This window comes from Schizosaccharomyces japonicus, assembly GCF_000149845.2.
Source record: "Schizosaccharomyces japonicus yFS275 unplaced genomic scaffold supercont5.2, whole genome shotgun sequence".
Lineage (NCBI taxonomy): Eukaryota > Fungi > Ascomycota > Schizosaccharomycetes > Schizosaccharomycetales > Schizosaccharomycetaceae > Schizosaccharomyces > Schizosaccharomyces japonicus.
This window is the reverse complement of record NW_011627861.1, coordinates 2683410-2709373: the sequence shown is the minus strand read 5'-3', so window position 1 is coordinate 2709373 and position 25964 is coordinate 2683410. Positions and strand designations below refer to the sequence as shown.

At 39.9% G+C, this 25964-nt stretch overlaps 13 protein-coding genes and 1 non-coding gene across 14 annotated transcripts; 7 read left to right on the top strand and 7 right to left on the bottom strand.

Annotated features, from left to right (window-relative positions):
• Positions 1 to 151: 151 nt before the first annotated feature.
• SJAG_04285 (isoleucine-tRNA ligase) lies at positions 152 to 3097 on the bottom strand (the record flags this gene model as incomplete). Its single annotated transcript, XM_002175364.1, has 1 exon — positions 152 to 3097. The coding sequence occupies one exon, from the start codon at positions 3095 to 3097 to the stop codon at positions 152 to 154; it is 2946 nt and encodes a 981-aa protein (XP_002175400.1).
• A 376-nt stretch (positions 3098 to 3473) lies between these two features.
• On the bottom strand, positions 3474 to 3764 carry SJAG_04286 (hypothetical protein; the record flags this gene model as incomplete). Its single annotated transcript, XM_002175365.1, has 1 exon — positions 3474 to 3764. One exon carries the CDS (start codon positions 3762 to 3764, stop codon positions 3474 to 3476), a length of 291 nt encoding a protein of 96 aa, XP_002175401.1.
• Positions 3765 to 3904: 140 nt separating this feature from the next.
• On the bottom strand, positions 3905 to 5147 carry SJAG_05328 (TRE Xcomplex subunit Tex1; the record flags this gene model as incomplete). Its single annotated transcript, XM_002175366.1, has 7 exons — positions 3905 to 4048; positions 4095 to 4173; positions 4221 to 4465; positions 4543 to 4611; positions 4661 to 4752; positions 4800 to 5073; positions 5121 to 5147. 7 exons carry the CDS (start codon positions 5145 to 5147, stop codon positions 3905 to 3907), a joined length of 930 nt encoding a protein of 309 aa, XP_002175402.1.
• Positions 5148 to 5227: 80 nt separating this feature from the next.
• On the bottom strand, positions 5228 to 7345 carry SJAG_04287 (CAMK/RAD53 protein kinase Cds1). The gene is made up of 8 exons (XM_002175367.2): positions 6917 to 7345; positions 6774 to 6822; positions 6659 to 6690; positions 6526 to 6610; positions 6206 to 6468; positions 5935 to 6144; positions 5681 to 5892; positions 5228 to 5630 (listed from the first exon to the last, which is right to left on the bottom strand). The coding sequence occupies exons 1-8, from the start codon at positions 7166 to 7168 to the stop codon at positions 5345 to 5347; spliced, it is 1389 nt and encodes a 462-aa protein (XP_002175403.1). The 5' UTR covers positions 7169 to 7345; the 3' UTR covers positions 5228 to 5344.
• A 5-nt stretch (positions 7346 to 7350) lies between these two features.
• On the top strand, positions 7351 to 8354 carry SJAG_04288 (dephospho-CoA kinase). The gene is made up of 2 exons (XM_002175368.2): positions 7351 to 7457; positions 7591 to 8354. The coding sequence occupies exons 1-2, from the start codon at positions 7421 to 7423 to the stop codon at positions 8253 to 8255; spliced, it is 702 nt and encodes a 233-aa protein (XP_002175404.1). The 5' UTR covers positions 7351 to 7420; the 3' UTR covers positions 8256 to 8354.
• Positions 8355 to 8796: 442 nt separating this feature from the next.
• On the top strand, positions 8797 to 14273 carry SJAG_04289 (ribosome biogenesis protein Urb1; the record flags this gene model as incomplete). The annotated part of the gene is made up of 2 exons (XM_002175369.2): positions 8797 to 8830; positions 8872 to 14273. The coding sequence occupies 2 exons, from the start codon at positions 8797 to 8799 to the stop codon at positions 13197 to 13199; spliced, it is 4362 nt and encodes a 1453-aa protein (XP_002175405.2). The 3' UTR covers positions 13200 to 14273.
• SJAG_04290 (proteasome maturation factor Ump1) lies at positions 13627 to 14282 on the bottom strand. The gene is made up of 2 exons (XM_002175370.2): positions 13989 to 14282; positions 13627 to 13857 (listed from the first exon to the last, which is right to left on the bottom strand). Exons 1-2 carry the CDS (start codon positions 14205 to 14207, stop codon positions 13702 to 13704), a joined length of 375 nt encoding a protein of 124 aa, XP_002175406.1. The 5' UTR covers positions 14208 to 14282; the 3' UTR covers positions 13627 to 13701.
• Positions 14283 to 14375: 93 nt separating this feature from the next.
• SJAG_04291 (hypothetical protein) lies at positions 14376 to 16689 on the top strand. The gene is made up of 4 exons (XM_002175371.2): positions 14376 to 14565; positions 14636 to 14695; positions 14757 to 14803; positions 14863 to 16689. The coding sequence occupies exons 1-4, from the start codon at positions 14471 to 14473 to the stop codon at positions 16113 to 16115; spliced, it is 1455 nt and encodes a 484-aa protein (XP_002175407.1). The 5' UTR covers positions 14376 to 14470; the 3' UTR covers positions 16116 to 16689.
• Positions 16626 to 19099, top strand: SJAG_04292 (phospholipase). Its single transcript, XM_002175372.2, has 4 exons — positions 16626 to 17024; positions 17079 to 17607; positions 17662 to 18381; positions 18427 to 19099. Exons 1-4 carry the CDS (start codon positions 16809 to 16811, stop codon positions 18909 to 18911), a joined length of 1950 nt encoding a protein of 649 aa, XP_002175408.1. The 5' UTR covers positions 16626 to 16808; the 3' UTR covers positions 18912 to 19099.
• SJAG_04293 (xap-5-like protein) lies at positions 19033 to 20412 on the top strand. Its single transcript, XM_002175373.2, has 5 exons — positions 19033 to 19298; positions 19342 to 19765; positions 19819 to 19938; positions 20009 to 20104; positions 20169 to 20412. The coding sequence occupies exons 1-5, from the start codon at positions 19150 to 19152 to the stop codon at positions 20220 to 20222; spliced, it is 843 nt and encodes a 280-aa protein (XP_002175409.1). The 5' UTR covers positions 19033 to 19149; the 3' UTR covers positions 20223 to 20412.
• Positions 20413 to 20517: 105 nt separating this feature from the next.
• Positions 20518 to 22823, top strand: SJAG_04294 (ER membrane protein complex subunit 6). The gene is made up of 3 exons (XM_002175374.2): positions 20518 to 20645; positions 20685 to 20940; positions 21035 to 22823. The coding sequence occupies exons 1-3, from the start codon at positions 20592 to 20594 to the stop codon at positions 21043 to 21045; spliced, it is 321 nt and encodes a 106-aa protein (XP_002175410.1). The 5' UTR covers positions 20518 to 20591; the 3' UTR covers positions 21046 to 22823.
• SJAG_04295 (allantoate permease) lies at positions 21425 to 23057 on the bottom strand (the record flags this gene model as incomplete). The annotated part of the gene is made up of 3 exons (XM_002175375.1): positions 21425 to 22501; positions 22650 to 22916; positions 22956 to 23057. The coding sequence occupies 3 exons, from the start codon at positions 23055 to 23057 to the stop codon at positions 21425 to 21427; spliced, it is 1446 nt and encodes a 481-aa protein (XP_002175411.1).
• Positions 23058 to 23984: 927 nt separating this feature from the next.
• On the bottom strand, positions 23985 to 25848 carry SJAG_04296 (hypothetical protein). Its single transcript, XM_002175376.2, has one exon. The coding sequence runs from the start codon at positions 25581 to 25583 to the stop codon at positions 24090 to 24092; it is 1494 nt and encodes a 497-aa protein (XP_002175412.1). The 5' UTR covers positions 25584 to 25848; the 3' UTR covers positions 23985 to 24089.
• Positions 25671 to 25764, top strand: SJAG_16193. The gene has a single exon. It is a non-coding gene; the product is annotated as a tRNA-Leu (tRNA).
• Positions 25849 to 25964: the final 116 nt, after the last annotated feature.

The following is a 25964-nucleotide window of genomic DNA, read 5'->3' as shown; positions in this document are numbered from 1 at the left end:
TAACAACTATGAACATAAATGTACAAATTTACAATCTCATTTTATCATTCGTTAACGTGACGAAGTTGTCTAACAATTTAGGTTCAAGAAAGAAGGAAGAAAAAGTAATATTTCTTTAATTTCATAATAGATTTCCAGCACTCCTACGGGTTCATTGATGAAATATGAGTTCTGTACAACGATTGCACAAATCACCCTCATTTTCCGATCGATATAACCAACAACGAGGACATTTGTGAGAAATAGCTGGCGCTAATGTGACAACAATATTTCCTTCTTCGGGAGTGAACTCTTCTTCAAATACCCATTTCTGTTGTATTCCCTGATTTTCTTTATTGATAAATACATTCGACACGTTCACGAGACGATGGATGTCTGAACCATACTTGTCGAGCAGCTGTTGCAACTTTTTGGAATTGGTTTGCAACCATACATCTGCTTCGAGAGAGCTGCCTAAAACCTTCGCTTCACGAGCTTTTTGAGCCAAAATATTCACGTAATCACGAATATGTTGTAACTGTACCCATTCCATATTTAATGAGTTCCTAAGATGAGATGGTAGGGCTGGGGCACTTTTAGCAACGAGAGATTTGTTGCCATGAAATGGAGTCGCAAAACCTAATCGGACGTCAGACGGACAATGCTCCCAAATTTCTTGTGCCGTATAAGGAACAATAGGGGCAATTGCCCATGCTAACGTGCGCAACACATAGACCAAACAGGTTTGAGCACTCCTCCGAACGTTACTATCAGCAGCGCTTGCATACAATGCGTCCTTAACAGCTTCGAAATACTGTGCTGAGAGTGCAGTATTCATAAAACGGGATATTAGCTGAACTTGCTGAGCAGTTGAACATGGGACTTTCATTAGCCTCAACAAATCACGCTGAAAAACGGATAAATGTGAAAGAAATGTTTGATCAATGGGTGGAAGCTTTTCAAAGCTTATTATATTTTCGTGTTTCCAATCATATAAGTTGCCCAGGCAGAACCGTGCAGTTAATCTCCACTTTTTCAGTGTGTCCGATATATTTTTTAAAATAAGAGAACTTAAGACAACATCTTTTGTGACATCACACGTCGCTGCCCATAAACGAAGAACGTCCGTTCCAAAAGCAGGTTGTTTCTTCTTAGTGCAACCATCCAATACAGCAAGAGGGTCGGTTACATTTCCAACTGACTTCGATTGTTTTCGACCTTTTTCATCACATACAAAACCGTGAGTACATACGCTTTTATACGGTGCCACTGGGTTTCCCGTATACGCAACATAAGTAAGCAAGGAAGACTGAAACCAACCACGGTGTTGATCACTTCCTTCAAAGCAAACATCAGCCAATGGACTATTACTGAAAGCACCTTGTTTGTTTAATAGTGTCCAGCTTGTTCCTGAATCAAACCACACATCAAATGTCTCTTGCCCGCGTTGATATAACTCACCCCGGTACTCTGGGGCCACCCATTCTTGTTCCTCTTGAATTGATTTTGCGGGTGCGAACCAAGCTTCAATTCCTAAGCCAGAAAATCTCTTGATTATCCAATCAACACTCAGTGAGGTTAAAAGAGGCTCACCAGTTTCAATGTTATAAAGTACAGGTATCGGTACGCCCCAATAACGTTGTCGAGATATGCACCATTCTGGTCGAGTTTGAACAAAACTGGTAAGCCTTTCGCGGGAACGTTCAGGAAAGAAGCTTACATATTCTAGTGCCTTTAGTGCTTTGTCTTTCACGTTTGTTAATTCAATAAACCACTGTGCCATAGACCTCATAATTACGGGAGTATGTGACCGCCAGTCATAAGGAAATCGGTGTGTATAAACATGAGAGTACAGCATTAAGCCAGCATCTTCTAACATCTTAAGGACTATTTTACTTCCGCGACCTAGAACATTATAACCTTTTAAAAATCCACCTGCGACTTCCTCCGTAAAGCACCCTTTATCGTCCACAGGTGAAAATACCCCAAGTTTTAAATCTGTAGCGAGAGAGTAGTCTTCAAATCCATGGCCAGGTGCTATATGCACCAATCCACTTCCAGATTTAGCGTCGACGAAATCCGCTGCATACAAATGTCCAACTTTATCAGAACTTAAAGGTTGTGTATAGGTTAAAGTTTGCAACAAATCATTACTCACAAATGCCACGACTGTACCCTTTTGAAGAGGATCGATGACGGATATTCGATCTTTTGCTAACAGAAGAACACGGGCATCTAGATTATAAAGAACATACTGTATGTTGGAATTGTAGGCAATTGCTTTGTTTGAAAAAAGTGTCCAGGGCGCCGTTGTCCAAATTACGGCAAAAGCATTCGAAATACGAACCTTATTGAGGAAGAAATCCTGTAAAGGAAAGCAAATATATGCTGCCTGACTTTTGTGATTATCTTGATATTCCAGTTCTGCCTCAGCCAAAACCGAATGTGTAGCCGGGCTCCAATGTACTGGTTTAAACTGACGCTTAACTAGATTTAGAGAGACAAGCTCTTTAAAAACATTCAGCTGAGCTAGCTGATAATCTAAATCCGTTGTTTTGTAAGCCGCGTCCCAATCCGTCATAATGGAGAAACGCTTGAAGGCCGCTTTTTGCTCTTCAATCGTTTTTTCTGCAAATGAATTCGCAATTCTCCGAACATCGAGGGGGGTTTTGTGAGAGTCATCACCAGCTTCAAGAGCTTTCATCTCAATAGGCAAGCCATGACAATCCCAACCAGGAACGAAAGATACGCGTTGACCAAGAATAAGTCGAGTGCGGTTTATTATATCCTTACTGATTTTATTTAAGGCGTGTCCAATGTGAATAGATCCATTGGCAAAAGGTGGTCCGTCATGCAAGACAAACGGCGGAAACTCTTTCAGGTTCTCTTGTTGCCAATGGTAAAGTTCTTCATTAAGCATTTTTTCGTAACGAAGCTCATTTTCGGTAACATTGGGACGAATTGGAAACGAGGTATAAGGAAGCTGCAGGGTTTTCGAAAAGTCCTTCGTAGCAGACGTAGTCGCGTTTCTGTAAAAACTAGCAGGTTTCAGGGAATTGATTGAAGGTGTTGTCCTAAGAATTGCTGTACTCACGTCACAAAAGCTTCTTATCTTCATTGTTTTGCTTCTTTAAGCACGTAATTATTCATAAAAAATGTTGTCTAGGGTCCTTATGACCGATAATGCATAAAAGAAATAAGAAGGGGAAATAACTAAAGATTTGCGCAATGAATGGCAAGACAGATTGTTCGCAAGCGTGAATCTTTTGAACCACTCATTCCACTTGCTGTGGTTTAAACTCGATTTATAATAGTTGATGGATATGAGTAATTCAAGGAATTAACTGAAACGCAGGGTACCGACGGATTTAAGCACACACCTATAAATTACGATAGATTAAAATTTTTGACGAAACCAGTACTTGCATTCAATTTGAGTATATGGATCAATAGATGATTTACATCTAATTTCATTTTTTTCAAGCGTTAGAAAGCTATAACGGTGATTTACCAGGTGAAAGGTAAATATTCGTAATTTCTTCTTGTGTTCCATAAATCGGTTTCACAAGTGCATTCAGAACACTACCAAGACTTAGATAATGGTAGTAAGCTTCTTCAACATCGTTAGAATTTTTAAATTTTAGAAGAGCGCTTAAATCATCGATCCACTGAATCTGAAAATCTGTAACTGAAAAATATTTGCGAATAATTTTTTCGGTTAGATACAGCCCTCTAATGTATAAACACTTGAGCTCATTAGACAAAACAGAGTTTTTCGTTTCCATCATCGTAAATTGTAATGTAAAATGAGAAAGTGTATCTTTTGCCTAAACGTGTGTTTAGAGAGTATTGAAGCCCTTTTCCAAATCTCTTTAAATTCAAAATATCAGGCTTTAAGGATGGTTGTCGTGCTGGGTTAGTCCCTCTAAGGAGACAAGAGGCAAAGCCCAGAATTGCCCATTTGCATTTTTGTATAAGCAAGGATCTGCTTACTTGGGTGCCAACTGACCTTCGTAATAGGCCCAGCAGTGGATAACTTTCGAAGTTGTTTTGCCGAATTGACTTCGTTCTGAGAATGTTAACTTAAAGTGACGGAAATTACATTCAACACTTACGATAAGAATGCTCCCGTCCTCAGATCCAGTTGCAATGTATTCACTATCGAAACTGAAGTCAAGAGTACGAACAGCGGTTCTAAAAAAAACAGTTAGCAATTTCTTCTTAAACTGATATATACGTACGAGTAATCAGTTATGTTGCGTACGCAGCACCACTCTTTTGTATCCCAAATAGACGTTATAGCATCCGCACCTCCCACAGCTAAGTTGTGCCCATTCGGACTCAACCCGATGGCAAAACAATTTGCTGTGTGTCCTTTTAATTCGTGAATTTTTTTAAAGGACGGCCATTCCATAATTTGCACAGTTCCAAGGCCAGTCGTCATATAGAATAGATCCTCACTGAATGACCAACAGCACTCATTCGTCTAACAGATTAATACATTAGGATACAACACAACACAAAAATAAAGATTTTGACTATAATCATGGAATGAGAACGTACTTCACAAGGTTGTTGAATTGTTTCCATCACTTGAAACTCGCGAGTGTCGATAAAAGTGATCATGTCATCCTAATTTAGTCAGTCATGGTTGTTCAATTGTTTTGGCTAGTAGACGTACTTTGCTTCCAACGGCACAATATTTGCCAGAAGGACTCCATGTAGCGTAAATATTGTCGTATTTACTGGGGAGCTCGGCAATGGGCCGAGGACCTAATTAATGCAGTTAGTTTCAGCTACATAGAAGCACTTTTCTATACTTCTATAGTCCCAAAAACGTATAAAACGATCAGAGTAAACGGTCAACAGCCTGTCCGTCTGAGTCGGATCCCAAACGAGTTGATCAACAGTTCCATATCCATGTCCACCAAGTTCAGTGGAATACTTGTATTCTAACCGTTCCGAGTTCCAAATACGAACAGATTTATCAGAATAGGAGGAGGCCAAACGAGAACCAGTCGCATTCCATCCAATCGATCTTACTGAAGTTTTGTTGTAACCAACATCATGGGACCGGTAACTTGAAAAATCAATCTAACAAATCGTTAGCTTCTGATTTTGCAACAATTTTCTAAAACTACATTTGCTAATGATGTGTTTCTGGCCATCATTAGGCTATAAACGAAAATATTATTTACGTTTACTTGCTTTGAGGTTACATGGTTTAGACCCCGGGTATCACTAAAAGCAGCAGAAAAATGAATAAATATTAATATTATAACCATGATCTACATTTTAGAGATGGGCGTGTCTAAATGATAGATAAAACAAATGCATCAAAAATAGTACACTGTTAACGGTAAACCTATTTTTGCTCAATAGGCTCTGACGTGAATGCAGCCTCCGTTTGTGAATCCAATTCAGGACTAGAAGGACGCTCGTAATCGTCGAGCACTAACCACGGGTGTAAAAGTGCTTCTTTTTCACTGATCCGCTCCTTCGGGTCCACTCTCAACATTTTTGAAATTAAATCTATAGCCTCATCAGAAATCTCCATTTCACGTAAAGGCTCCATGGGAAACTGACCGGTTAAGATTAAGTTCACTGCTTCCTCTTGGGTATCGGCAGTAAAAGGTATTGATGCAGACAACCTAAATGAAAGGGCAAAATTAGCCAAAGACACCAACTAAAAGTTACATACATAACATATATTAAACATCCAAGACTCCAGACATCGACTTTCTCATCGTATGCATTTTCATTGCTTTCATGATGTTTGGCGCGGAGGACCTCTGGTGCCAAATAGCCCATGGTTCCACAGAATGTCTTTAAGAAGGTATCATGATTTTGGACAGCTTTGGCCAAACCGAAATCGGATATTTTAAGGTCAAAATCTTTAGTGATTAAAACATTCTAAAGTTGGTAAGTACTTAAGCAACAAAGCAACGCGCATACCTCGGGTTTAATGTCACGGTGTGTGATTCCGTGCTCATGCAGATATATCAAGGTTGACAACAGCTGCTTTACTAGCGGTTTACTTGCTTCTTCATCAATAGATCCATTTGCCATTAAAAAGTCCATCAAGTCTCCACCTTCAACATACTCCATCACGATGTTGAGCTCCTCGTTATTCTCAAATACTTCTAAACAGCGAACAACACCGGGCTGGTGTTTCAAGTTAGTCATTTGAAAACGCATAGATATGAGCAAAAACGGTATTACATACATGCTTAATCGACATCAGAATCTCAATTTCCCTTTTAAACATTTCGGTCACTTTTTTATGGCTTCCTGCAGCCATAAGCTTTCGTTTATTTAAAATTTTGATAGCAACATAATTCCCCGACGACATTTCCACAGCAAGTTTCACGACCGCAAAGGATCCCGTTCCCAAAGTTTTAATAACTTCGTAGCGATGCTTTTTGGAACGTAAAATTTGCTGCTGCTTGTGCGGAAAACGTCTATTGACTGGGAATTGCACAAGGAATCCTGTATGGTGTATTAGCTAAATTGAGCTCTAAATGCGAACTGTGGCAAGATGCATACGAATTTCATCTCGCGGAATGCCTAATCCAACACGAATTTCATCACCTGAAAACAATATACTTCTGCCATTTCTGGGAAGTCGCTCCTATGATATCATTAGTCGCCTATTCCATTTAAAGTTTCGCTAACGTACGAGGTTAATAAATGTTCCGTTAGAACTGTGATCTGGAGGGGTATATGTCAGCAAGGGGGGAAGTCTTAAAACGCGACGCGTCGCGACTTGACGCGTCAGGAAGAGAAGTACATACCATGTAAAAACACAGTCTGTTCAGCATCTTTATCGCTGCTAGAATGTGACTAAGCTGGTTAGAAAAAGTTTCTGTCGCGGGTAAAACTAAACGTAATTAAAGCCTTCAGGAGTTTGCGATATCGCGTCTTTTATTTTGCATACCTGATAGATTTCAAAGTGAAAGTTACTAATTCGTGGCCCTTTCAGAACCACCTCGCAAGATCGATGCCGTCCAAATCTCCATACGCCGTTGTGAATGTCTTTTGTGAGATTGATTACTTCTGGAACACCATCTGCCATTTTCGTCATTATAAGCCGTAGAAAAACATTCCCTGACTGGCTAGCACTTTCCTGAGCACGTTCAGTCGCCGGTTGTGTAGGCTGCGTTAGCTGAGTTGGCTCGAAATCATCCATTATTTGATATTTCACTGAATTGAAGACTCAAATATGCAGTATGGTTTAGGGTACGACGCGTCAAGGATGAATGTTGACAATCTAAACTCAGTAAATAAGACATTGGAGGGCACGCTTCCCTAAACCTCACCACCACGCGAAAGCCGGAATTGGGCAGCACTAATTACGACCAAGGGACCAATTGTGCTGTATTAACTGTAGAATTTATACCAATTAACGAAAAGTCACTCTCCTTTGTAAATTCCTAGAAACATGCTAATTATTGGATTAACTGGGACAATTGCCTCAGGTAAGATTCTTTTCGGCCAGTAAACCTCAAGACGAAGAGATGTGTTTTTTTGGTCTGATCTTGCAAGCATAACCAACTAGGATTATCGATTTATCTTCTTTTTATAGCTGATTTTACTAACTACGCGATTTAGGAAAATCTACTGTGTCTAACTATATTAAGAAACAGCACAATCTTCCCGTCATTGATGCAGACGTCGTGGCCCATAGAGTTGTTGAACCTGGTACACCATGCTTAAAAAAAATTGTTCGTGAATTTGGAACAGAAGTACTCAAAAATGATGGCTCACTTAACCGCCCTGCCCTAGGCAGAATTATTTTCGGGGACGAGCAAAAGCGACTTCGCTTAAATAGCATAGTGCATCCTGCTGTGCGGAAGGAAATGTTAAAAGAACTCTGGAGATACTACATTCGCGGCACAGGAATTGTCTTTCTCGACGTCCCATTGCTTTTTGAAGCTAGAATGCATCTTCTTTGTACCACCACAGTAACCATCGTTTGTTCTCCTATGAATGTCAAACGTCGTTTGATGGCTCGTAACCCCGAGCTGTCGGAAAAAGAAGTCGAGCAACGCATCCATTCTCAAATGTCTTCACAGGAGAAAACGCAATTGACTGACTTCGTCTTGGAGAATGAGAGTGACGTACTCTCACTGTATGCTCGTGTAGACCGTCTACTGTTTCGCCTACATCCATCCACTTTTGGAACTTTTTTGGCTCTGTTATGTCCTTTTGTCCAATTGTTTTTGGTTGTTTATTCTTTTGTAAGACAATACTGCAAGAAAGAGAGAATCTATTAAGCCTTTTTTTCACTTGCTTCTATCTGCTTCCGTTTTGAGCTTAGTTTAGTCAATATATCCATCTCGCATTAGAATTCAATGGCATCTTGTAAAAAAGAAATATATATATATATATATAAATATCTGTGAACTCTTCTCATATTTATAAACAATACTTGCCCGTTATACATTTCTCATCATAGATTAACCTGTTCATGTTCATCCGTTCTTCAAATTCGGTTTAACAGACTGTTATCGTATACAGACTAAAATAAACGAACAAGCAAATTTGTAATATATATAACATTCCATTCAATGTCTTTAAGCAATAATTACACGGAATTTACCAGTCTGTATTTAAAGTAATGACTTTTGACAAAACCAAATATCTTCTTTCCACTTTATAGCAGAACTGCTTTCTACATCCTCTATGCAGTAGACAGAGACAAAAATATGGCTAACTCTCGAGCATCTTAAGTCACTTGGGATCAGACTTCAATGTGTGGACTATTTTTGCTGTAGTGGATTTTCACTCCCCAGTTCCTACCAACGCCGTTTAAAAATGTCAGAGGATGTTGCAATTGACATTAATGAAGGTAAGGATGGTGCTATTTAACTTTTAACTAACAAAATATAGAATTGCTCAACTTAAGCTCAACCTTGGCGGAGAATCCTGCTCATTTGTCAATCATTTTTGACAAACTTGCTTTTGACCAAAATGCCTTGAGTCTTATTGACGGAATACTAAATGAACACAGCAAGTTGGTGTATCGCAACCTAGTATCACATTCGCCGTTGCATACGCTTGCGTTGTTAAAGTCTATGATAGAATGGAATAATGGTTTCGCCTGTGCTCGTGTCTATCAGGCTTTCGAATGGCATAATAAAGTTTTTACTAAGATGCTTCAAGCTGCAACTCAACAAGGGAACATACGTCAAAAAAAATCTAGAATTGCTGTGTCCAAAAAGCGATCTGCATTTATACAGGTTCTCATTTCCTTGCTTCGATACTTGACTGCTGAAGCAAAGATGGAGCTGATGAAAACCCATTCTTTAGTCACACCTCTTTTAAAGGGTGTTACTAATGATGAAGCTGTTATAGTTAAACAGTTGCTACAATGTTTCCTCACACATATTGTTGATGACTCTTCCGTATCTCGTAGCGCAAAGGTCTCCTTTTTCAATGAGTGGGTTCTTGGAACAATGCTTCCTCTATACTCTAGAATGGAAACTTTAGGCGAGAAAACTTTGCGTGAATATGTGCACGAATTTTATGAACGTCTGTGTACAATTCCGAACCAAGGCATTTGCTTCGAATCTGTTGGCTGGCACAGTCCCGCAAAAACGGAAACATCTAACAGCTCGGTGTACAACCGGGTTTTGTTGGCTTTTCTGCCTCAGTTGCATGTTCTTACTGATCCACTACAACAGGATTTGTGCCTAAAGGTCCTCAGTGTCTGTCCGGATATTACATATGCTTATCTTCAACGCATGAACTTTCCAGGTGATTCCGTCTTAACCTTTCAATTCATATCATACATGGGCTTTTTGCAATCGATTCTTGCACTTCCTATTCCTTCACCTTTCTTGTCTCCTTCCTCTAGAAAGCCTGCGAACATGAATGTAATAGTTGAGAACATCGCTCCAAATGGTTTTCCTAAACCTTCTGTTTTGCGGTGTTTGAATGGCGGAAATGAGCTTTCGTCTTTTCTCACGTGCAATATCTTGATTGCTATTTTGAAGCGTTTTAAAAATGTTCTGTTTATAGCCAAAAAAGAGATTGAAAGTCATACAGAGCTTTTGAAACTAAAATCTACACTCTCCGACGCAGTTCTCCGTCGTCTCCCTGATGCACAATCCCTCTTTCAGACGTTCTTTTCAGCAAAGACACTCCTTCTTAAGGAAGCTCTTTCGGAACTTCTTTGCATGTATTTCGACTTACTGCCTGAAGGTATCATGAAACTAAAGGTCGATGGTACAATGGTTTTAGATACTAGTGTTTCCGGAGACATGTTGACAAATAAGTTTGTTTACAATAATACACAAAACGGCATAAAACTTCTCAGTAAGCTCCCTCAAGTTCGATGGTGGGAAGCTAATGATTCAATATTCTCATACCTATGCTCGCTTTACCTTGGAACGGATTCATTGCAAATGCGACAAACAATTAGCGCTACTATTTCCGTTATTTTTTCAGATTATCCATTGTTTTCTGAAGCGCTTTATGTGGACAATACGTTACTTATTCTCGACTCCTTAGAAAGGTTGCCCATAGATGCTCGCAGCGATTCCATTTCTTTCTTAAATGATTGCATTCAGCGCTGTACCTCAAAAATATATAGACAACTAGATACCTGCGTTGCCGTTTTCAACACAGTAAGAAAAACTAGTGATCCAACTAGTATTCCTAAACTCTCTCCTCTTACTTGTGTTATAATTGAGCAACTTGGTTACAAGTTAGCCAACCAAAATTGGACGAAAGAAGCCAAGGAATATGTTCTGAATTGGACGTTTAATTTCTTGCAGGACGTTGTGATTGTTGGTGAATCATGCGAGTGCATACTTCACTTACTATCTTCATTGGAAACAAATCTTGCGCAGGGTGAGAACAAATTTCTTAACAGGCTTCAGTCTCTTGGTAGACAATTAACTGCTTTGAGCGAAAAGCGGCTATTTGATACTCAGATGCCCGAATCAAATTCCCTTTCTGGTCAGCTTCTTCAACTTGACGAAAACGAACTCTGTAGCTTTTTGTCATCAAATGCTGTTGACGAGGCTTACTTAAATGAGCTTCACTACTTGATTTTGGAAATGCGAGTATCTGTCTCTATTAAGCAAAAATCACCTGTTTCCTCTGTGCTTATCGAACTCCTGCTACGTGTTTTTAGAGTTTTGCTAAAACGTCCTTCCACTAAGTCACAAAACGCTATTAAAAGTCTTGGCTTGACTTCTGTTTACCTGAGCGATTATGTTCTCGTTTCTGATGAAGTGTCGTTCTACTATTCAAAAATACTCAAGGAGCTTGTTTTGGTTCCAGAAACATATTATGTCACTGACCTTGCCATAAAGCAAGTTTACACGTTTTTATCATGCCCATTTAACGATGTTTCTTCTAGTACTCTTTCTTTATTGTGTACTATGATGAATGTCTGTAGCGAAGATGTGATTATTGAGCTGCATGATACTGTTGAGAAGCATGTTCTTTCAGAGCACTTTCTTGAAGATTGCCCTATCACGGCGGGTATATTAAGTCAATACTTCCTCAGACTTGTATCTGTACAGAATGTCACTTATGGTGCTTCTGTAATCGCGACACTTATTAAAGCATCTCTATTATTAAATACGGTGCTAATTGATGCTGTTACTGCACTTTTCCCCCATTTCTCAGAAGTGGATGAAGTTGCAAGCATGCTAGTGCCCCTTGCTGCAGAGTTCATTCGAGAAGATATGACCGACAAACAAATCGGTATTCTCATAAAGCTAAGCGGTCTTTCTGAGCAATTCCGTATGGCATTATGGAATGGGATAATACAGCTTCCAGATGATTTCCGAAAAACAAACCTCTTGAAACATCACTTGCTTTATTCTGGGTTATTGGAACAACCGGTACGTGATCAAACGATTGTGGAAGGCATAAATACCTGGTCCTTAGAAGTTGTCCGAACACTATTCGAGCAATTACCTACTGATAAACGTATTATGTCAGTTCTTCCCTCTTTTCTTTCAAACGCCAAAAACTCGAATTTTAATGGAACGGAATTCTACAAAATAGTTCGTGATTGCCTGTGCTCGGAAACGTTGACTCAAAGTACTCTCAAAGTATTAATACTTTTGCAGAGAAAAGAGCCTGATCTAGATGCTGAGCTTCTAAAGTCTACTTATAATGAACTGTTACAATTGTTTACACGTTTCTTTTCAGAAAACGGTTACCTCTCGGATACTGATATTGAAACTGTTCGTGGTTTCTTGGAGTACTTAAACCTCAATCAAGCAGCTTTAATAAATAAAACTTTGGTGAGTACTCTAAATTCTTTCTTGGAAGCCTCACTTAAGCACCTTGCACGCGAAGAGGTAGCGAATGTTTTCCTCACTGTTGTGTATATGAATGAGGGTGTACCTTTTGAGGCTTCGAAGTTTTTAGCTATAATACTAGCCTCAGAAGAAAACCCGTTGCTTTTTGATACTTCAACTAAGAAACACAAGGCCTTGGTTGCTGCCATTATCAGTAAACTTGTTTTGACTTCGCATGCCTCATCTTTTTCGATGATGAACCAAATTATGCTCTTGTGTCAGGGTCGTTACACCTTGCATGATTCAATGTTGCTTTCCACCCTTCGTTGGATGGAAGAACAGTCTCGGATAAGCGTTGCTTCCTGTTTCAATGGATGGACTGCTACAGATGAGGTCGAAATTATCAAAATCTGCAGGAAAGACAAGCAAGCTATTTTTGAGCCCATGGTAGCTAAACAAACTCTGGATGAGTTTCCTTCAGGATTCTCTGTTTTACATATCGATGACTTGCAAGGCGAAAAAACAGTTGACGCGCTTTTGCTTTCTGAGGATTATCTTTGGAATGAACGTGTTTATCATCCCGTTTATGCATTAAGTTTGCTCGCCTATATCCTTCAAAACAGCAATCAAGCATCAACTATCCAGACCCTTGTCTCAAACAATATTCTCGGTATTGCAATTATGCTTCTCGCGGTTTATGATATACAATATAGGGATCTCTCTTTGAACCTTCTCCGTCATGTGTATATAACGTTGGAGGACATGAAAATGTATGAGAAGCCTCAACTAAAACTTGTGCTGTCGAGTCTTCTTTTTAACTATCAAGAATCGGGCGAGCGTATGACAACGCTAATGTCAGCTTTTTACGCCAACAGTTTGGGCCATTATGATGCGACCTTCGCATTTGCTGTACGAGGGTGTGAACAAATTCTATTTACAGCGCCAGCAAATTGACTTGTCGGATATTCCCATGTACTACGAACTATTTTACTCTGCTTCTGATTATACGAAACGTCTTACATGGTTGCTTCGCTTGCTGTTAAGAGGTTTACGTACTGCTGACGATTTGCGTGCTTATGTTCGGAGACACGTCTTCGAGACACTTATGACATTGATGCAAACTTCGGTTGCTAACAATGAGATATCTGGATGTGTAGAAAAATTACTGCTCCAAGTCGAAGCGCTCGGAGGAGGTTCTCTTATGCTCGAACACAATGCCCTTCTCGCTCTCTGTGAATTCATGCCTTCAGGGAAAGTAACCCGGTAATTTCACAGGCGTTGCTTAAAGGTTTATTGCTGTTTAATTTGAAAATGCAGCTCTAAGCATCAAAATTACCCATGCATGTACGCTTTAAAAAAACATCTCTGGTTTGGTTACTCTCTCTTCAATTTTTCTAGAAACTTTTTGGTTAAAAACTATTTGGATGAACTGTCTAAAATACAGGAGTCCGTTTCATTAAAATCCGTAACGCAATGACATTTCGTTTTGCAAAGTCATTTCCATAGGGGCAGGAGTGACGAAGATGTCGGTCTCATCGACAGACGCCTCTTTTCCTGCAAGAATCTCTTGATGCAGTAATGTGGGACCTCCTAAAGCCAAAGGTCTAAAGTCCTACTCGTGTTAGTTGATAACAAAATACCTTAACACATGTCTCTGGACAGAAATGTTTCTTTGTTTTGTTAAGTATAGATTTCTTCACAAAAAGCAGCGAAAACAAGCAACCTAAGACGATAACAACGTACCTGAGAAGCAAATTTGTTTTCAATTTCACGTCTTACGGGTTCGTGAATACCGTAAATACGGCGCATCATACCGAGTCGCTTTTGTGTTTCTTTTTGTTCCCAACCAGCAAGTCGCTGTTCCAAAGGATGTTTGCCTTCTACACTGTTTACAACAGGTGTTATGGGTTCAAATACAGAGGCTTTGTAGTTTCCCGAAATTGTTGACGCGTTGGATTCCATTATATTTGCAGAGAGTTCGTGTCGTCTACCAGGAGTAGAGTAAATAATAGGATTGTTAGGTCGGTACGTTTCGTTAAAGCGCGTTAAAAACAATAACGCAAAATCCTAAGTTTGAATTGAGCACGATAATTCTCTGTATTCTATTTAACGAGAATTAACAACTCTCGCAATCCTGAAACTCTACACCAATCTTGCATTCTCTCCTGCCTACAGGCTCATTTGCCGTTACCCATTGCCACAACGTGCACTTCCAACAAAAACAAATGGCTGAGGTACTCCAATATACTGTGGAAGATCTAGTTTATTTATCAAAATCCTCACTTGTGAAAAAACCTAATGACATACCCGAATGGATTCTGTAAGCATACGCGCAATGAACGCTTCATCGCGCTTTATTATCAGAAGACTCTGCTAACAATTTAATCCAGGCCTGAGGTCATAAAGGCTGACAGAGAACGGCATTTTCGTCAGGAAAAAGAGTATAAGAAGTATGAAAATGTGTTAAATTGGGGGTTGATGAAGAAGATGCTGACGATTGCTTTGCTCCAGAAATGATGATGATTCGAAACAATTCGAACGAAAATACGCCAAATCGAGTATGTGTCCTAGTCTTCGGGTTGATAAAAAAAAGTACTGTAACTAACCATTGCAAAAGGGCATGATGATATTGTTCTTGGCCCGCCAAAACTAAGCTTTGCTAGTAGCAGTGAGAACGGTCGTACCGTGAATAAGAGTGATGATGCTCTTTCTGCGGGAGGAGGCACATACACACCACCAGGCTCACGATTCCGTGGTGCTACCACGGGCTCACGATTGGGCACGAACAACGGCAATGGCGTCGGAGCATGGATGAATGTGAATAAACACACTAGTCGACGCCGTGCCAACGATCACGAAAAACGAGAAACTTTGGAGAAAACACATAAAAGTAGAACTTCTGGTTCTGGTGCGGCTCCTTCAGCACATTCACTGGAGGAGTTCGAGGCTTGGAAAAAAATGATGAAAGGACAAAACGTGGCAGGTGGCACCGGTCCTGGAAAAAAGGCACCTTTGTCTAAAATGGGTTCGGGAGCAGTTTCAGTGGCTTCTACCGCACCCAATTCAGGTGTTTCCACACCTGTTCCTTCCGCTGCACGGCCTGGGCTGGTGAGTGTGGATTCTATGTTTGGCAAGTGGTTGAATGGACAGAATGCAAGTACCAATGCCACTCCTTTGAATTCTCCACCGCGTTACGGTTCACCCGCTTTGAGCGTTGATTCAACGGCCGTTCCCGGCCCAAGTGCCATGCCTGCTTCCCGTTTCAGTAAGTTTTTCAACGGGCTCAACGTGCCTGGTAGTGCTACTAATTCCAAACCTGGAACTCCGGTGGTCTCTCAACCTGCATCACCTCGTGTCGCACCCAAGGCAGCCGCTCCTCCTTCGAAGGGTCCCCGGGAACAGGGAAACGAACAGACGGAAAAGGACGCGGAGGGTTTCCAACGCATTCTCGCAATGTTGGGTCGTCAATCAAATAGCGTATCAAATTCGCCTCTTGTGAATAACGCTCAATTGGCCCCTGCCGCACCAGCTAACATTGCCCCACCTCCCGGACTTGGAGGTCATACTTTGAGTTCAGAAGATGTTATGTTCTTCCGTTCGCTTATGACTGCGGAATCCAAGGTGCCTCCACCACCTCCTGGTTTCGCCAACAATGCGCCCGTTTACTCTCCTTACGGGAAAGCTGCACCCATCCAGTCGCCAGGTGTTTATGGTCGTAATATGCCAGATTCGGGAATGGTATATGCACCTCCTGGTTTTTCTAATGCTACCCAATCTAACACTTCTACTCCCTTTTCACCACCAGGCTATGCGCAACGCCAGTATGGTTATGGATTTCCTGAATCGCTGAATCCTTCGTGGGAAGGTTAGATTTGCGAAGCTGCGAGGATTAGTTTTCTCAACACTTATGTTAATTGTTTTCTCTGAGGCTTCTCATTTGGGATTCTATTTAAGCATCTCTAAAAAGTGGGTCTTACGAAATTGGAGGGATTGGTTGTGTTTTTGCTGTCGATAAAAACATTTGCATTGTCGTCGCGCGTGTCTATTACTTTGTATCACGCTACAATGTTTTCATTCCCAAGCTCACAGTTGTTCCGTATTTCAGAACTTTGTGGGCACAAAAAAGATTGGGAGCTTTTAAACAGTTGATATATTGCAAGCCAGTTTTTCCAGGAACACCCAACTCGTGTTCCGGCAGTCCCTTAACTAATGTGTCCCGTCTTTACTATATTTGGATCTATGAACCGAGAGTTTAATGAGATGAAATGCGTTATACTGGCGTCTGGTCATAAACAAACCTGATTATTATTATTATCATATATAAATTAGGTAGTATATCATCCAAAGTAATTTATTTTTATCGTTGTTTTGCGAATGGAGCCTTACGGTACTTAAAATATGAGTATTCTTCTCGGTGTGTGATCGTGTTTTCATTGTAATTTTGTTGCTTGAGTAACGCAAATCGTTTGCTTTTCACTTTTGCAGACGCTAGTATAACTTTTTTCGGTAGTATCACCTATCTCGTTTATTTTGTTCTTCTAGTTAAACTAAACACGGACGTATATGGACCAAGAAAATGGTTTTGAGAACGAATTAGAGCCAGAGCATAGAGTCCAGTGGTTTTATTTGAGCAAATTTGATCTATACGACGAGACGGTTATTGGGGAATCAAAAGGAAGGTCGCATTGGAGAAGATTTTCTAATTATGATAATGAGGCTTTAGAAATCAAATTTGATGAAGTGAACAGGAAGCTTATAACAGATGTTAATGCCAAAAATGTATGTCTTGGGTGTCAATTACTATCTCTTTTTAGTACTAACAAAGTCAATTAGGTCATTGTTGGTGTCTCTCGCCTTCATGTTGTAAATATTCCGACATTAACATTGAAGCCGTTGTACTGGGCAAGCACAAGTAGTACTGATACTCTTGCCGTCTCACGCGGGCTTTGGGTTTATGCTGAATCACAATTGCCATTAGCTGCTGAATTGGCTGAGCAAGTCGAAACCGGTTATCAATATTTTCTCCCTTGGAGGACTAATTGGCAACAAAAGGTCAATCGTAGGCTGTCTGCGACGAAAACAGTTGGAGGTCGTGAAGTTCATGTGAAACCGCGTTGGTACCTGGAACCAAAGAGTGCAAATCAGTTCATTCATTACGAAGATGGTTATATAGCATTGCTATGTAAGGGGGGTATTTCGTCAATATTTACAAAAGGAACGCCATCGAAGAAATCCAATGTTTCAGGCATACCCATTATGCGGCATTGTAAGGAAAACGGGACAGAAGACCGAAAGCGACCCTTGGTTGTATCGGACTTGTTCTTTGTCGTTCATGGAATTGGACAAAAAAGATCTGAAAGCGGTATGTTGATGATTGTATTTTCATGGAGAAGACATTTGATCTAACACGGAACAGAGGAGCGTTACCTTTTTACCAAAACGTGCTCTGTGTTTCGCTCATTAATACAGCGTCAAAAGGTTAATCTGCGACATGACCCGCTCATGCGTGAAGACTTTGAGCCACAGGTTCTTCCGGTCAATTGGCGTTCGAAAATTCATTTCGATTTTTATCACAATTATATAAGTGAAGAGGTAGATCCTGACCTCAACCTCTTCAATTTAAAGGATATTGAAATTGAAAGCATTCCATCGGTTCGCCGAATCATTGGAGACGTGATGAGCGACATTCCTTATTACATGTCTCACTATAAGGGCGCCATTACTAAGTCTGTAGTGCAAGAGATTAACAGTATCTATGATCGTTGGTGTGAATGCAATCCCGATTTTGTCGAAAGAAAAGGTCGTTGCTACATCATCGGCCATTCTCTTGGTTCTGCAATCGTTTTTGACATCCTTTCTAGGCAACCAACTTTTGTCAAAGAAGTCGAAACGCTTCCTGAGATTTCTTTTAAATTTGATACCACTGGGTTTTTTTGTTTAGGTGCACCTGTTGGTTTCTTCCTTTTATTAAATCAGGCATCACTCATTCCTCGTAAGGGACGAGGAACAAGCCGTTTTTCAAACAACTCTAAATATACTCGAAAAAATGTTCCTGGGTATTATGTTCATGAAGGAAATGACTTGTATGGTTGCCTTGCTGTTGACTGTTTTTACAACATATACAACTTTTATGATCGTAAGTTTACAGAAATCTTCATCTTCGATAGCTAACCATATTTAGCCGTTGCTTTGCGGATGAATCCGACAGTGGATGCGTCTTACTCCAAAGGTATACTGCCTACGGATATTAATCCACAAACAAACACGGGCTTACTTCAACTGATCCGGAAGTCGAGATCTAATACAGATTCTGATTTGGTCACTCATGCTGCAGCAAAGGCAGTAGAAACTCCAGACGTTCGTTCTTTTCAAGCTGAAAGCACGGATGATGACTCCTTTTTTGAACTTGAAACTCGTGACTTTCGTAGGGAAAGACGGGCACTCTGGCAGCTTCAAGAACTGAATGAGAACGCTCAACTTGACTATGTGTTTGTTGAGAACACAGGGCTTATCAAAAGTAAATACCTTTCTATGCTTTCAGCGCACAGTAGTTACTGGAGAAGCGAACCATTAACACGTTTCCTGGTCATCGAAACGGGGCGAAAGTTTGGCATTGCGAATACTGTTCAGACATTCAGAGGCAAACATAACTCAAGGGACCTTTAGATTTAAATATTACAGTGTCTGGGTTCAAACATTGCTTTTTATTTGATACTGTTTTGTCGATCATACTGACTACTACACTGTACAGTTTTACTAACGAAAAATAATGAATACTAATCCATTGATGCATCTTCTCACACAAGAACCCCTAAATTTCATATGTAATTACCTACGTTTGATTTGATTTCTGTAAAGTTAATGTGAAATATTGCCGTCAGCAGCAATTTATTTGCAAACTACCATGACAGAAGAGAACAGTGTATCTGAAGATTTTCATCAGATATTACAAGAAAAAACCACTGGACTAGTTAGTCTGTATGAGTACAAAAAGCTGAAACAGACAATCGTAGAGAAGAGGGACAAAAAAGCCTTAGACGGACATTTTTTTTCGTAAGCAAAAATTGTTCATACAAATAATACTAACCTCGTAAAGTAAAAAAGGTATAGAGGACCGATCGGTTAAAAGGAAAAAAGGCTCTGTTAAACCTGGATTATCTTTTACTTTTCAAGATGAGGAAGATCAGACTGTAGTCGTACCAAAAAAACGATCTATAAGACGAGACCCTACTGTGGAAACATCTTTCCTGCCAGATCAAGAACGTGAAATTGAAGAATTAAAAAAACGGGAGGAGTTGCGGAAAAAATGGATTAAGGAACAAGAAGAGTTAAAAGAGAAAATTATTTTTTTGCCTTTTGCTTTCTTCAATGGAACCAACAGACGGTCGTATGTCAAAGTTAAAATGAAAGACTCAATTGGTCGAATTATTGTGTCCATGAAAGATCAGATACCTGAATTGCGGCGAGTTTTAAACGTTGACAAGTTTTTATTTGTTATGGGCGACTTAATAATTTCTCATGTAAGTGCCTTAAGGTTAAGCTCTTTTCAGTATATACTAACATTTCCATCTAGCATCATGAATTGTACAGCTTTTATATTAATAAGTCCGAAGGGCCAAATGGACTTATATTCGATTTCTCTTTGTATACGGCTAAGAGTGCGGAAGAAACTATTACGCAGCATCTTCCAAATGTAAGTTCTGCTCTTATAAGCTGGTTTTTATCTGTTGCACTATGTTCTTATAGATGTCTAACCAGCACAGCAATATATCCCTCGTCTTGTTGAAAAAACGCATTACTTGCAAAACCGGCACATATTTCCTTACAATCGATGGTTAAATTACGATTCTAAAAAGGATGTAAGTGATTTCCTATTTATATCATCAAGTCTTCTTGTTTTCACCTTCTAACAATTGGGACTAGTATTCAAGCTTACAACAAGTCAATCCAAACACTGCGCTCTTTTATCGAGATTGAGATCGTGTTTGACGTTTTAATCAAAATGCTTCTGAGCTTCTGAGCACATCTAATTCATGAACGGCATGCTTCTAATGTGTGGTACCCTTCATATCTAAAAAAAAATAGTATATCTATATAAATATATGTCTTGACGGTAAACTTTAAAATAAGAAATTATTTTTTCTCTACTTCACTTGGTACTCCAATCTACGATTCGTTATCTTTTTATTACAGAATTTAGGCCTCAGGTCTTCATTGGGTTTACTCTCATAAGCCTTAGCGAGTGCTTGTTTTACTCCACTAAAAGTGCCAAAGTAAAAACGCCCTGAAAGTAGTAGAACAGAGACGAAACACATAATCTAAAGGCGTAAGACGATTAATACTACAATGGAACAAGTTATACACCCTCTTTCTCCAGCAAGTCAGCAACATAATTCAAAGGTATTTAATTTCTACCTCAACAAGCTCTAACCCAATTAGTCTATTACATTTGTCAGAAATGTCTCCTGCACCATATTTGGCTGTACGGCTGGTATCTTGGGTTTAACTTCGTACCAGGGTTTTATTTTCTATTTTTTGTCTTCTCTGCTTGTTTCTACACTTTTATTTGTCTACAAAATGAAGTGTCAGTTGTCCGAGTATCATCACTCAGGCTTAAATTTTTGGTTCTCAGATTTATTGGGAGGTCTATCGTCTTACATTCTTACATGGACGCTGTTTTACAGTTTGATCTATGGTACGTACAAAAGCAGAATTATCACAAACGCATCAAATCTCAAGCGTTTGGAATTGTTTATGCCTTTTTTGCTAACCACTAAATCACTTAATAGTGTACGAATAAAACGGATAATGTATGAACTGAACCCTTGGCAAAACAAACCGCAGAACTGCACACCTTTGCACTTTGCACGTCTAAAAAGATGAATAAGAAACTAAATGAATGTGCTATTATTGGGTTGGCAATAACTAGTATACCATCTTTCTCTAAAAGGTACAAGGAGCGCCAATGCAATGAAGGAGCATAAGAATAACGGGCTCGCCTGTGTCATAAAAAATATACACGGATATTAACAATGGCGACACAAACTTCGTCCAGAATTTAAGAACCAGCTCTTAAAAAAATCTGTACAGCCTGGACGTATTAAATAAATGCGGAAATGGCAAGTGACGAGAAACTCATATAAATGTTCAATACAGCATAAATAGAGAAGCCTGTTTTTTCAAAGTGGATAGATGAACTTCTTGTTTTCTAAATCCGTCAAATCCAACATTGTGACATCGATTTCGGTCCGAATAGGATTGCCATTCTTGTCCACAGCGTCGACAAACATCTTGTTGTCTGCCTCTGCTTTTTCGGCTTGCAGTGCGCGACGTTCGTTGTTACGACGAGCAAGAATAAAACGAATGACAAACAAAATAATCGGTGTAATTGTCCAAGCGACAACAATTTGAACGATCCAAGCAGGATAATAACGTGGGGAGTCGCGGCTTTGCCATAATTGAGGACCGATAATATTGGCAACAGCATAAGCGATCATATACATTGCACTTCGGGTAAGCTTCTTTGTGTATCCAGCCGTCGAAGACATAGACCAACCAAGTGCAATGATATAGGTAATGCCAAATGGAGAAGCCAAAATGATACCCAGCAAAATGCCCAACTTATTTGACCAGGGCAAAGCGACAGCTACAATACCACCTGCAATAGCAGGCAAGCACCAAAACGAAGCAAAGATGGCACTTTGACTGCGGAAAATGCTCATAAGGAAAGTCGATATGATACAGCAGACAATATCAAAACCAGCACTGGCGACACCAACCAGAGTTGAGTTAAGGTTCGAGATATTGAGACTTGTGAAAAGCAAATTCTGTTGATAGGCAAGATTGTTGGAAAGCATCAGCGTAAAAGATTGCACGGCAAACAGCCAGGAAATTGGATCTCTTAAAGCTTCATAAAATTGCTCCTTCTTGAAGACTTTTTGCTCAATACTGCTCTTGGTTGACTCCTTAACACGAACAATGATGCGAATGCGTTCTGTGCGTGTAAGGAAATGGGCTGTCATAGGGTTGTCGGGATAGTAGAAAACGGCCCAGATACTGAGGAAGAATGTGAAACCACCGGTGATGAACATAAAGATTCTCCAAGGATGAAGACTTGAATTAATGTATTGCACACCGTAGGCAATAAAACCAGCAGGAATGTTGCTTCCCAAACAGGAGACCCAGAAAATGGGTTGCACCAGGGCCTGCTCCTCAAGGGTGAAAAACATAGACATTGTAGCTTCCCATAGCAGGCACTAAGCAAGACTCAACGACACCAAGGAAGAAACGAAGAGCCATGAGGCCGCCATAATTCCGCGCTGCGCAATGGACCAAGATAATGACTGCCCATGTGAAAATAGTGAAACTGACATACTTTCTCATAGAACATTTCTGCATCAATACATGGCCAGGCCATTGGGCAATAATGTAACCAACGTAAAAGATAGTGTTCATGTTGTTGTACTGGTCCGAATTGATGTGTGCATCCTCAAACAATCCCAAAATACTTGCATAACTTAGAGTAGCCTTATCAATAAAGAGCATTAAATCAATGATGAAGACAAGACCAAAGACAAAGGTGTAAAGTTTGAACTTCAGGCGTTTTTCTTCCTTAGGAGTTATGGGATCAAGACTCTCGGCCTCTCGCAGCAACTCGTAAGCTGCATCGACCTTACTCAAGTCAACAAATTCGCCCTCATCGCTACCTACTTCAGAGTGGACTTCAACTCCGGATTTCAGCTTTGATTCAGTAGAACTCTTTGCTTCCGAATATTCAGGCGCCGAATCGCCAACAATAAAAGCACTGGACATATTTTACGCTTGAAGCAACTAAATTGGCCGAAACCCCGTTCGAGTGCTAGTGTATTTGTCAATCCCTTAATTACTTGTGAATGTATGACAGAATGCTTCCGAGACCGAAACAAGCAAACTTAATTGAAGATGGCCTAAGGACGGAACACTTTCGTAATTATATAGCCAGAAAACTCTGTAGGAGATGCCTAAAAATTGCAACAAATGTCTATATCAAATGGCAATTTCCGTCAGCCAACAGTGATTGCAAATTTTTGTGACGCAGTATCAGGGAACTAATGTCCAGACAATAAAAGACCCCCAACTTTATACTGTATCATTTGTCTATATCAGAATAAAGTTTTTTTTCACCAGCACATAATCTCTGACAGCAAGTTTCTTCCCATGCTTTGTCGACATTAAAGGCGCTAATGTTGTGATAGCTTCGCGTCGAACTTACTAAATTCAATGATCGTGGGTGAAGAGACATCGAATCGAGCATATCATCAGGTAATCTAGCACATGTTGTCGGCAATGTTAGAGTTAGGTCATAACGAGACCTTTTCGCTCCTCTGATTTGTCCGGGCAAGTTCCTTTTTGCGGCATTTTCTGATTAAATTACGATTCGTAAAATTACCCGAGGCATCTTTAAGATGGCTTTTTAGGTGGAGAGCACACGAGTCGAATCGGGGCGCACGAGTTTTGCGCGTGCCAGGCTCACTTTGACGTCTTTACTGAGGCTTTCGAAGACGTTTGTTATAACAATGAAACAAAGTCGTTTTCATATCAAAGAGGGATACAAACGCAAAGATAGAATCCAGATCATTATGGGGAAACCTTTATGATCGTATGACCAAGAAATGGGTTATCTGCATTTGCAGAGCACATAACAAGGAAAAGGCTCACTTTTCAGCTGTGTTTGTTGTGGTACGGGTTTATTCCGATGTATTTTTATATAAATGTTCTTGCACGTTTTTCAGCACGTGTCCGTCATAATAACTGAACATTAATTAAAAGCCTTATTTATACAGATATCTACATAATAATACAAGTTTAATAAACACAGTCCTTTTCCAAGTCCATTTCTTTCAGCGGAATAATACTGGTACACGTCCTGAATTTCCAGTAGAAAAAAGTGAGAATAAACAGAAATGCCTCAATGTAGTAAGACAAGAACGCAATGAATTGAAACGGCTGGAGAGATTCAAGACCCTGAAGAAAAAGAACAACAATATTAAAAACAATAACGAGTATTGGACCCCATGGATACGTCCAGTTCTTGAAATTCAATCTGTTTTCCTTGTTTTGCACTTTTAAAGCCCTTCGAAAACGCAAACTAGAAATGGCAATAGATATCCATGCTATCTGATTGCTTACTCCCACGAGTCTTAATAGCCAAGACCAGATAATACCAGCACCAATTTTATCTGAAAACAGACAAACAAGGGAGAAACAGCTAGTCAGTATCACTGAAACCCAAGGGGTTCCCCGAGAATTACATAATGATAAAAAGCGTGGTCCATGATTAGCTTCTGCTAGTGTGTAAAGCAGTCGCGTTCCCGCATATAGAGCATGGTTTCCGGCGGAAAGAGCGGAGCTTAATATTACAAAATTAAGACATGACGCCGCCTTATTGAAACCAGCCAATTGAAAGACCAATGTAAACGGTGAGTGGTGCACTGTTCGCTCGTTCAAGCCAGGAGTGTCGTAAGGGATGTCCAAACTTAGTACAAGACTTGTAAGGACATAAAGTCCAAGTAGTCGCTGTCCTGTGTAGCGAAGTGTTCTTGTTATCGAGCGGCGTGGATTTGCTGCTTCTCCACTCGTCAATGCAATGGATTCTATGCCTCCATAAGTGAATGCTGCAGATACAAAACTAGATGCAAACCCAAGCATTCCGTTATTAAACGCACCTGGATCTTTCCAGTAGCGGAAAGCTATACGGTTACGTTTATAGTTTAGTCCGAGGTTTACCAATATTCCAACAATGTTAAAAAGTCCAACAGTTAGTAATTTTATAAGAGAAAGCCAGTATTCAAACTCTGCAAAATGATGCACGGGCAATAAGTTGAGACATATCATGGAGAGAAAGGCTAATGCTGAAGACCCATTTCCGAATATGGATTCGGACATTGATTTTGGCTTCTCAATCCAGTACCAAACTAACAGCTTCACAGCAAGTACGTTGTTTGCCACAGAAACAGCATCGTTTAGCCAATAGTTCCATGTTAGTGCAAATCCAAAAGCATCATCTACAAAACGGGAAGCAAATGTACAAAATGAACCAGCGACGGGTAAATAGACGGTCATTTCGCCAAGGGCGAGAATTGTTAAATATACAATAAGTCCAGAACTGCAATAAGACAGAACCATAGATGCAGGACCAGCATTTGCCAAAGCACTGCCTGTTCCCAAAAACAGGCCTGTCCCTAAGGTACCACCCAGAGTCAGCATAAATATCTGACGTTGCGTTAAAGAACGAAGCAACTTCCTTGAAGAATCATTATCGTTTTCCGAATTTTCTAATAAGCTCGTTTGTTCGTTCATAGTACGAAGCTGATAACGAAATTGATATTTCAAATACTAAATCAATTAATATAAGTAGATATTGTAATACCAACAAAACAACAGCAAGGAAAGGTGTCCGAGTGGTTATGGAGCTAGGTTTAGGTTCTCACAAGAGGATCCCTAGTGCGAAAGCTCGCGGGTTCGAGTCCCGCCCTTTTCAATATGTTTTTCTGGATTTTTTGTCCTAGTCCAAACTGAAATTGGCTAATAAATTCAGTAGTTATACTTTGCTTATGTATTTTTGGTTTGTAAAAAAAAAAGTTACTGGAATATACCTACGGTTTTGTGTGATATAATATCTATGTCATCAATTAATGTCTAGCTTATACCTTTAACAAATGTTAAAGGATTCGATAATCC

Coding starts and splice junctions, on each gene's coding strand:
- SJAG_04287 (XM_002175367.2), bottom strand. CDS start 7,168: ATGGATGATTTCGAGCCAACTCAGCTAACGCAGCCTACACAACCGGCG. Junction 6,823..6,916: donor TTCACTTTGAAATCTATCAG/GTATGCAAAATA, acceptor TAACCAGCTTAG/TCACATTCTAGCAGCGATAA. Junction 6,691..6,773: donor ACAGACTGTGTTTTTACATG/GTATGTACTTCT, acceptor ATACCCCTCCAG/ATCACAGTTCTAACGGAACA.
- SJAG_04288 (XM_002175368.2), top strand. CDS start 7,421: ATGCTAATTATTGGATTAACTGGGACAATTGCCTCAG. Junction 7,458..7,590: donor AACTGGGACAATTGCCTCAG/GTAAGATTCTTT, acceptor TACGCGATTTAG/GAAAATCTACTGTGTCTAAC.
- SJAG_04290 (XM_002175370.2), bottom strand. CDS start 14,207: ATGGAATCCAACGCGTCAACAATTTCGGGAAACTACAAAGCCTCTGTA. Junction 13,858..13,988: donor AAAACAAATTTGCTTCTCAG/GTACGTTGTTAT, acceptor TAACACGAGTAG/GACTTTAGACCTTTGGCTTT.
- SJAG_04291 (XM_002175371.2), top strand. CDS start 14,471: ATGGCTGAGGTACTCCAATATACTGTGGAAGATCTAGTTTATTTATCA. Junction 14,566..14,635: donor GACATACCCGAATGGATTCT/GTAAGCATACGC, acceptor AATTTAATCCAG/GCCTGAGGTCATAAAGGCTG. Junction 14,696..14,756: donor CAGGAAAAAGAGTATAAGAA/GTATGAAAATGT, acceptor GCTTTGCTCCAG/AAATGATGATGATTCGAAAC.
- SJAG_04292 (XM_002175372.2), top strand. CDS start 16,809: ATGGACCAAGAAAATGGTTTTGAGAACGAATTAGAGCCAGAGCATAGA. Junction 17,025..17,078: donor CAGATGTTAATGCCAAAAAT/GTATGTCTTGGG, acceptor AAAGTCAATTAG/GTCATTGTTGGTGTCTCTCG. Junction 17,608..17,661: donor ACAAAAAAGATCTGAAAGCG/GTATGTTGATGA, acceptor AACACGGAACAG/AGGAGCGTTACCTTTTTACC.
- SJAG_04293 (XM_002175373.2), top strand. CDS start 19,150: ATGACAGAAGAGAACAGTGTATCTGAAGATTTTCATCAGATATTACAA. Junction 19,299..19,341: donor TTAGACGGACATTTTTTTTC/GTAAGCAAAAAT, acceptor AACCTCGTAAAG/TAAAAAAGGTATAGAGGACC. Junction 19,939..20,008: donor TTACGCAGCATCTTCCAAAT/GTAAGTTCTGCT, acceptor TAACCAGCACAG/CAATATATCCCTCGTCTTGT.
- SJAG_04294 (XM_002175374.2), top strand. CDS start 20,592: ATGGAACAAGTTATACACCCTCTTTCTCCAGCAAGTCAGCAACATAAT. Junction 20,646..20,684: donor GTCAGCAACATAATTCAAAG/GTATTTAATTTC, acceptor TAACCCAATTAG/TCTATTACATTTGTCAGAAA.
- SJAG_04296 (XM_002175376.2), bottom strand. CDS start 25,583: ATGAACGAACAAACGAGCTTATTAGAAAATTCGGAAAACGATAATGAT.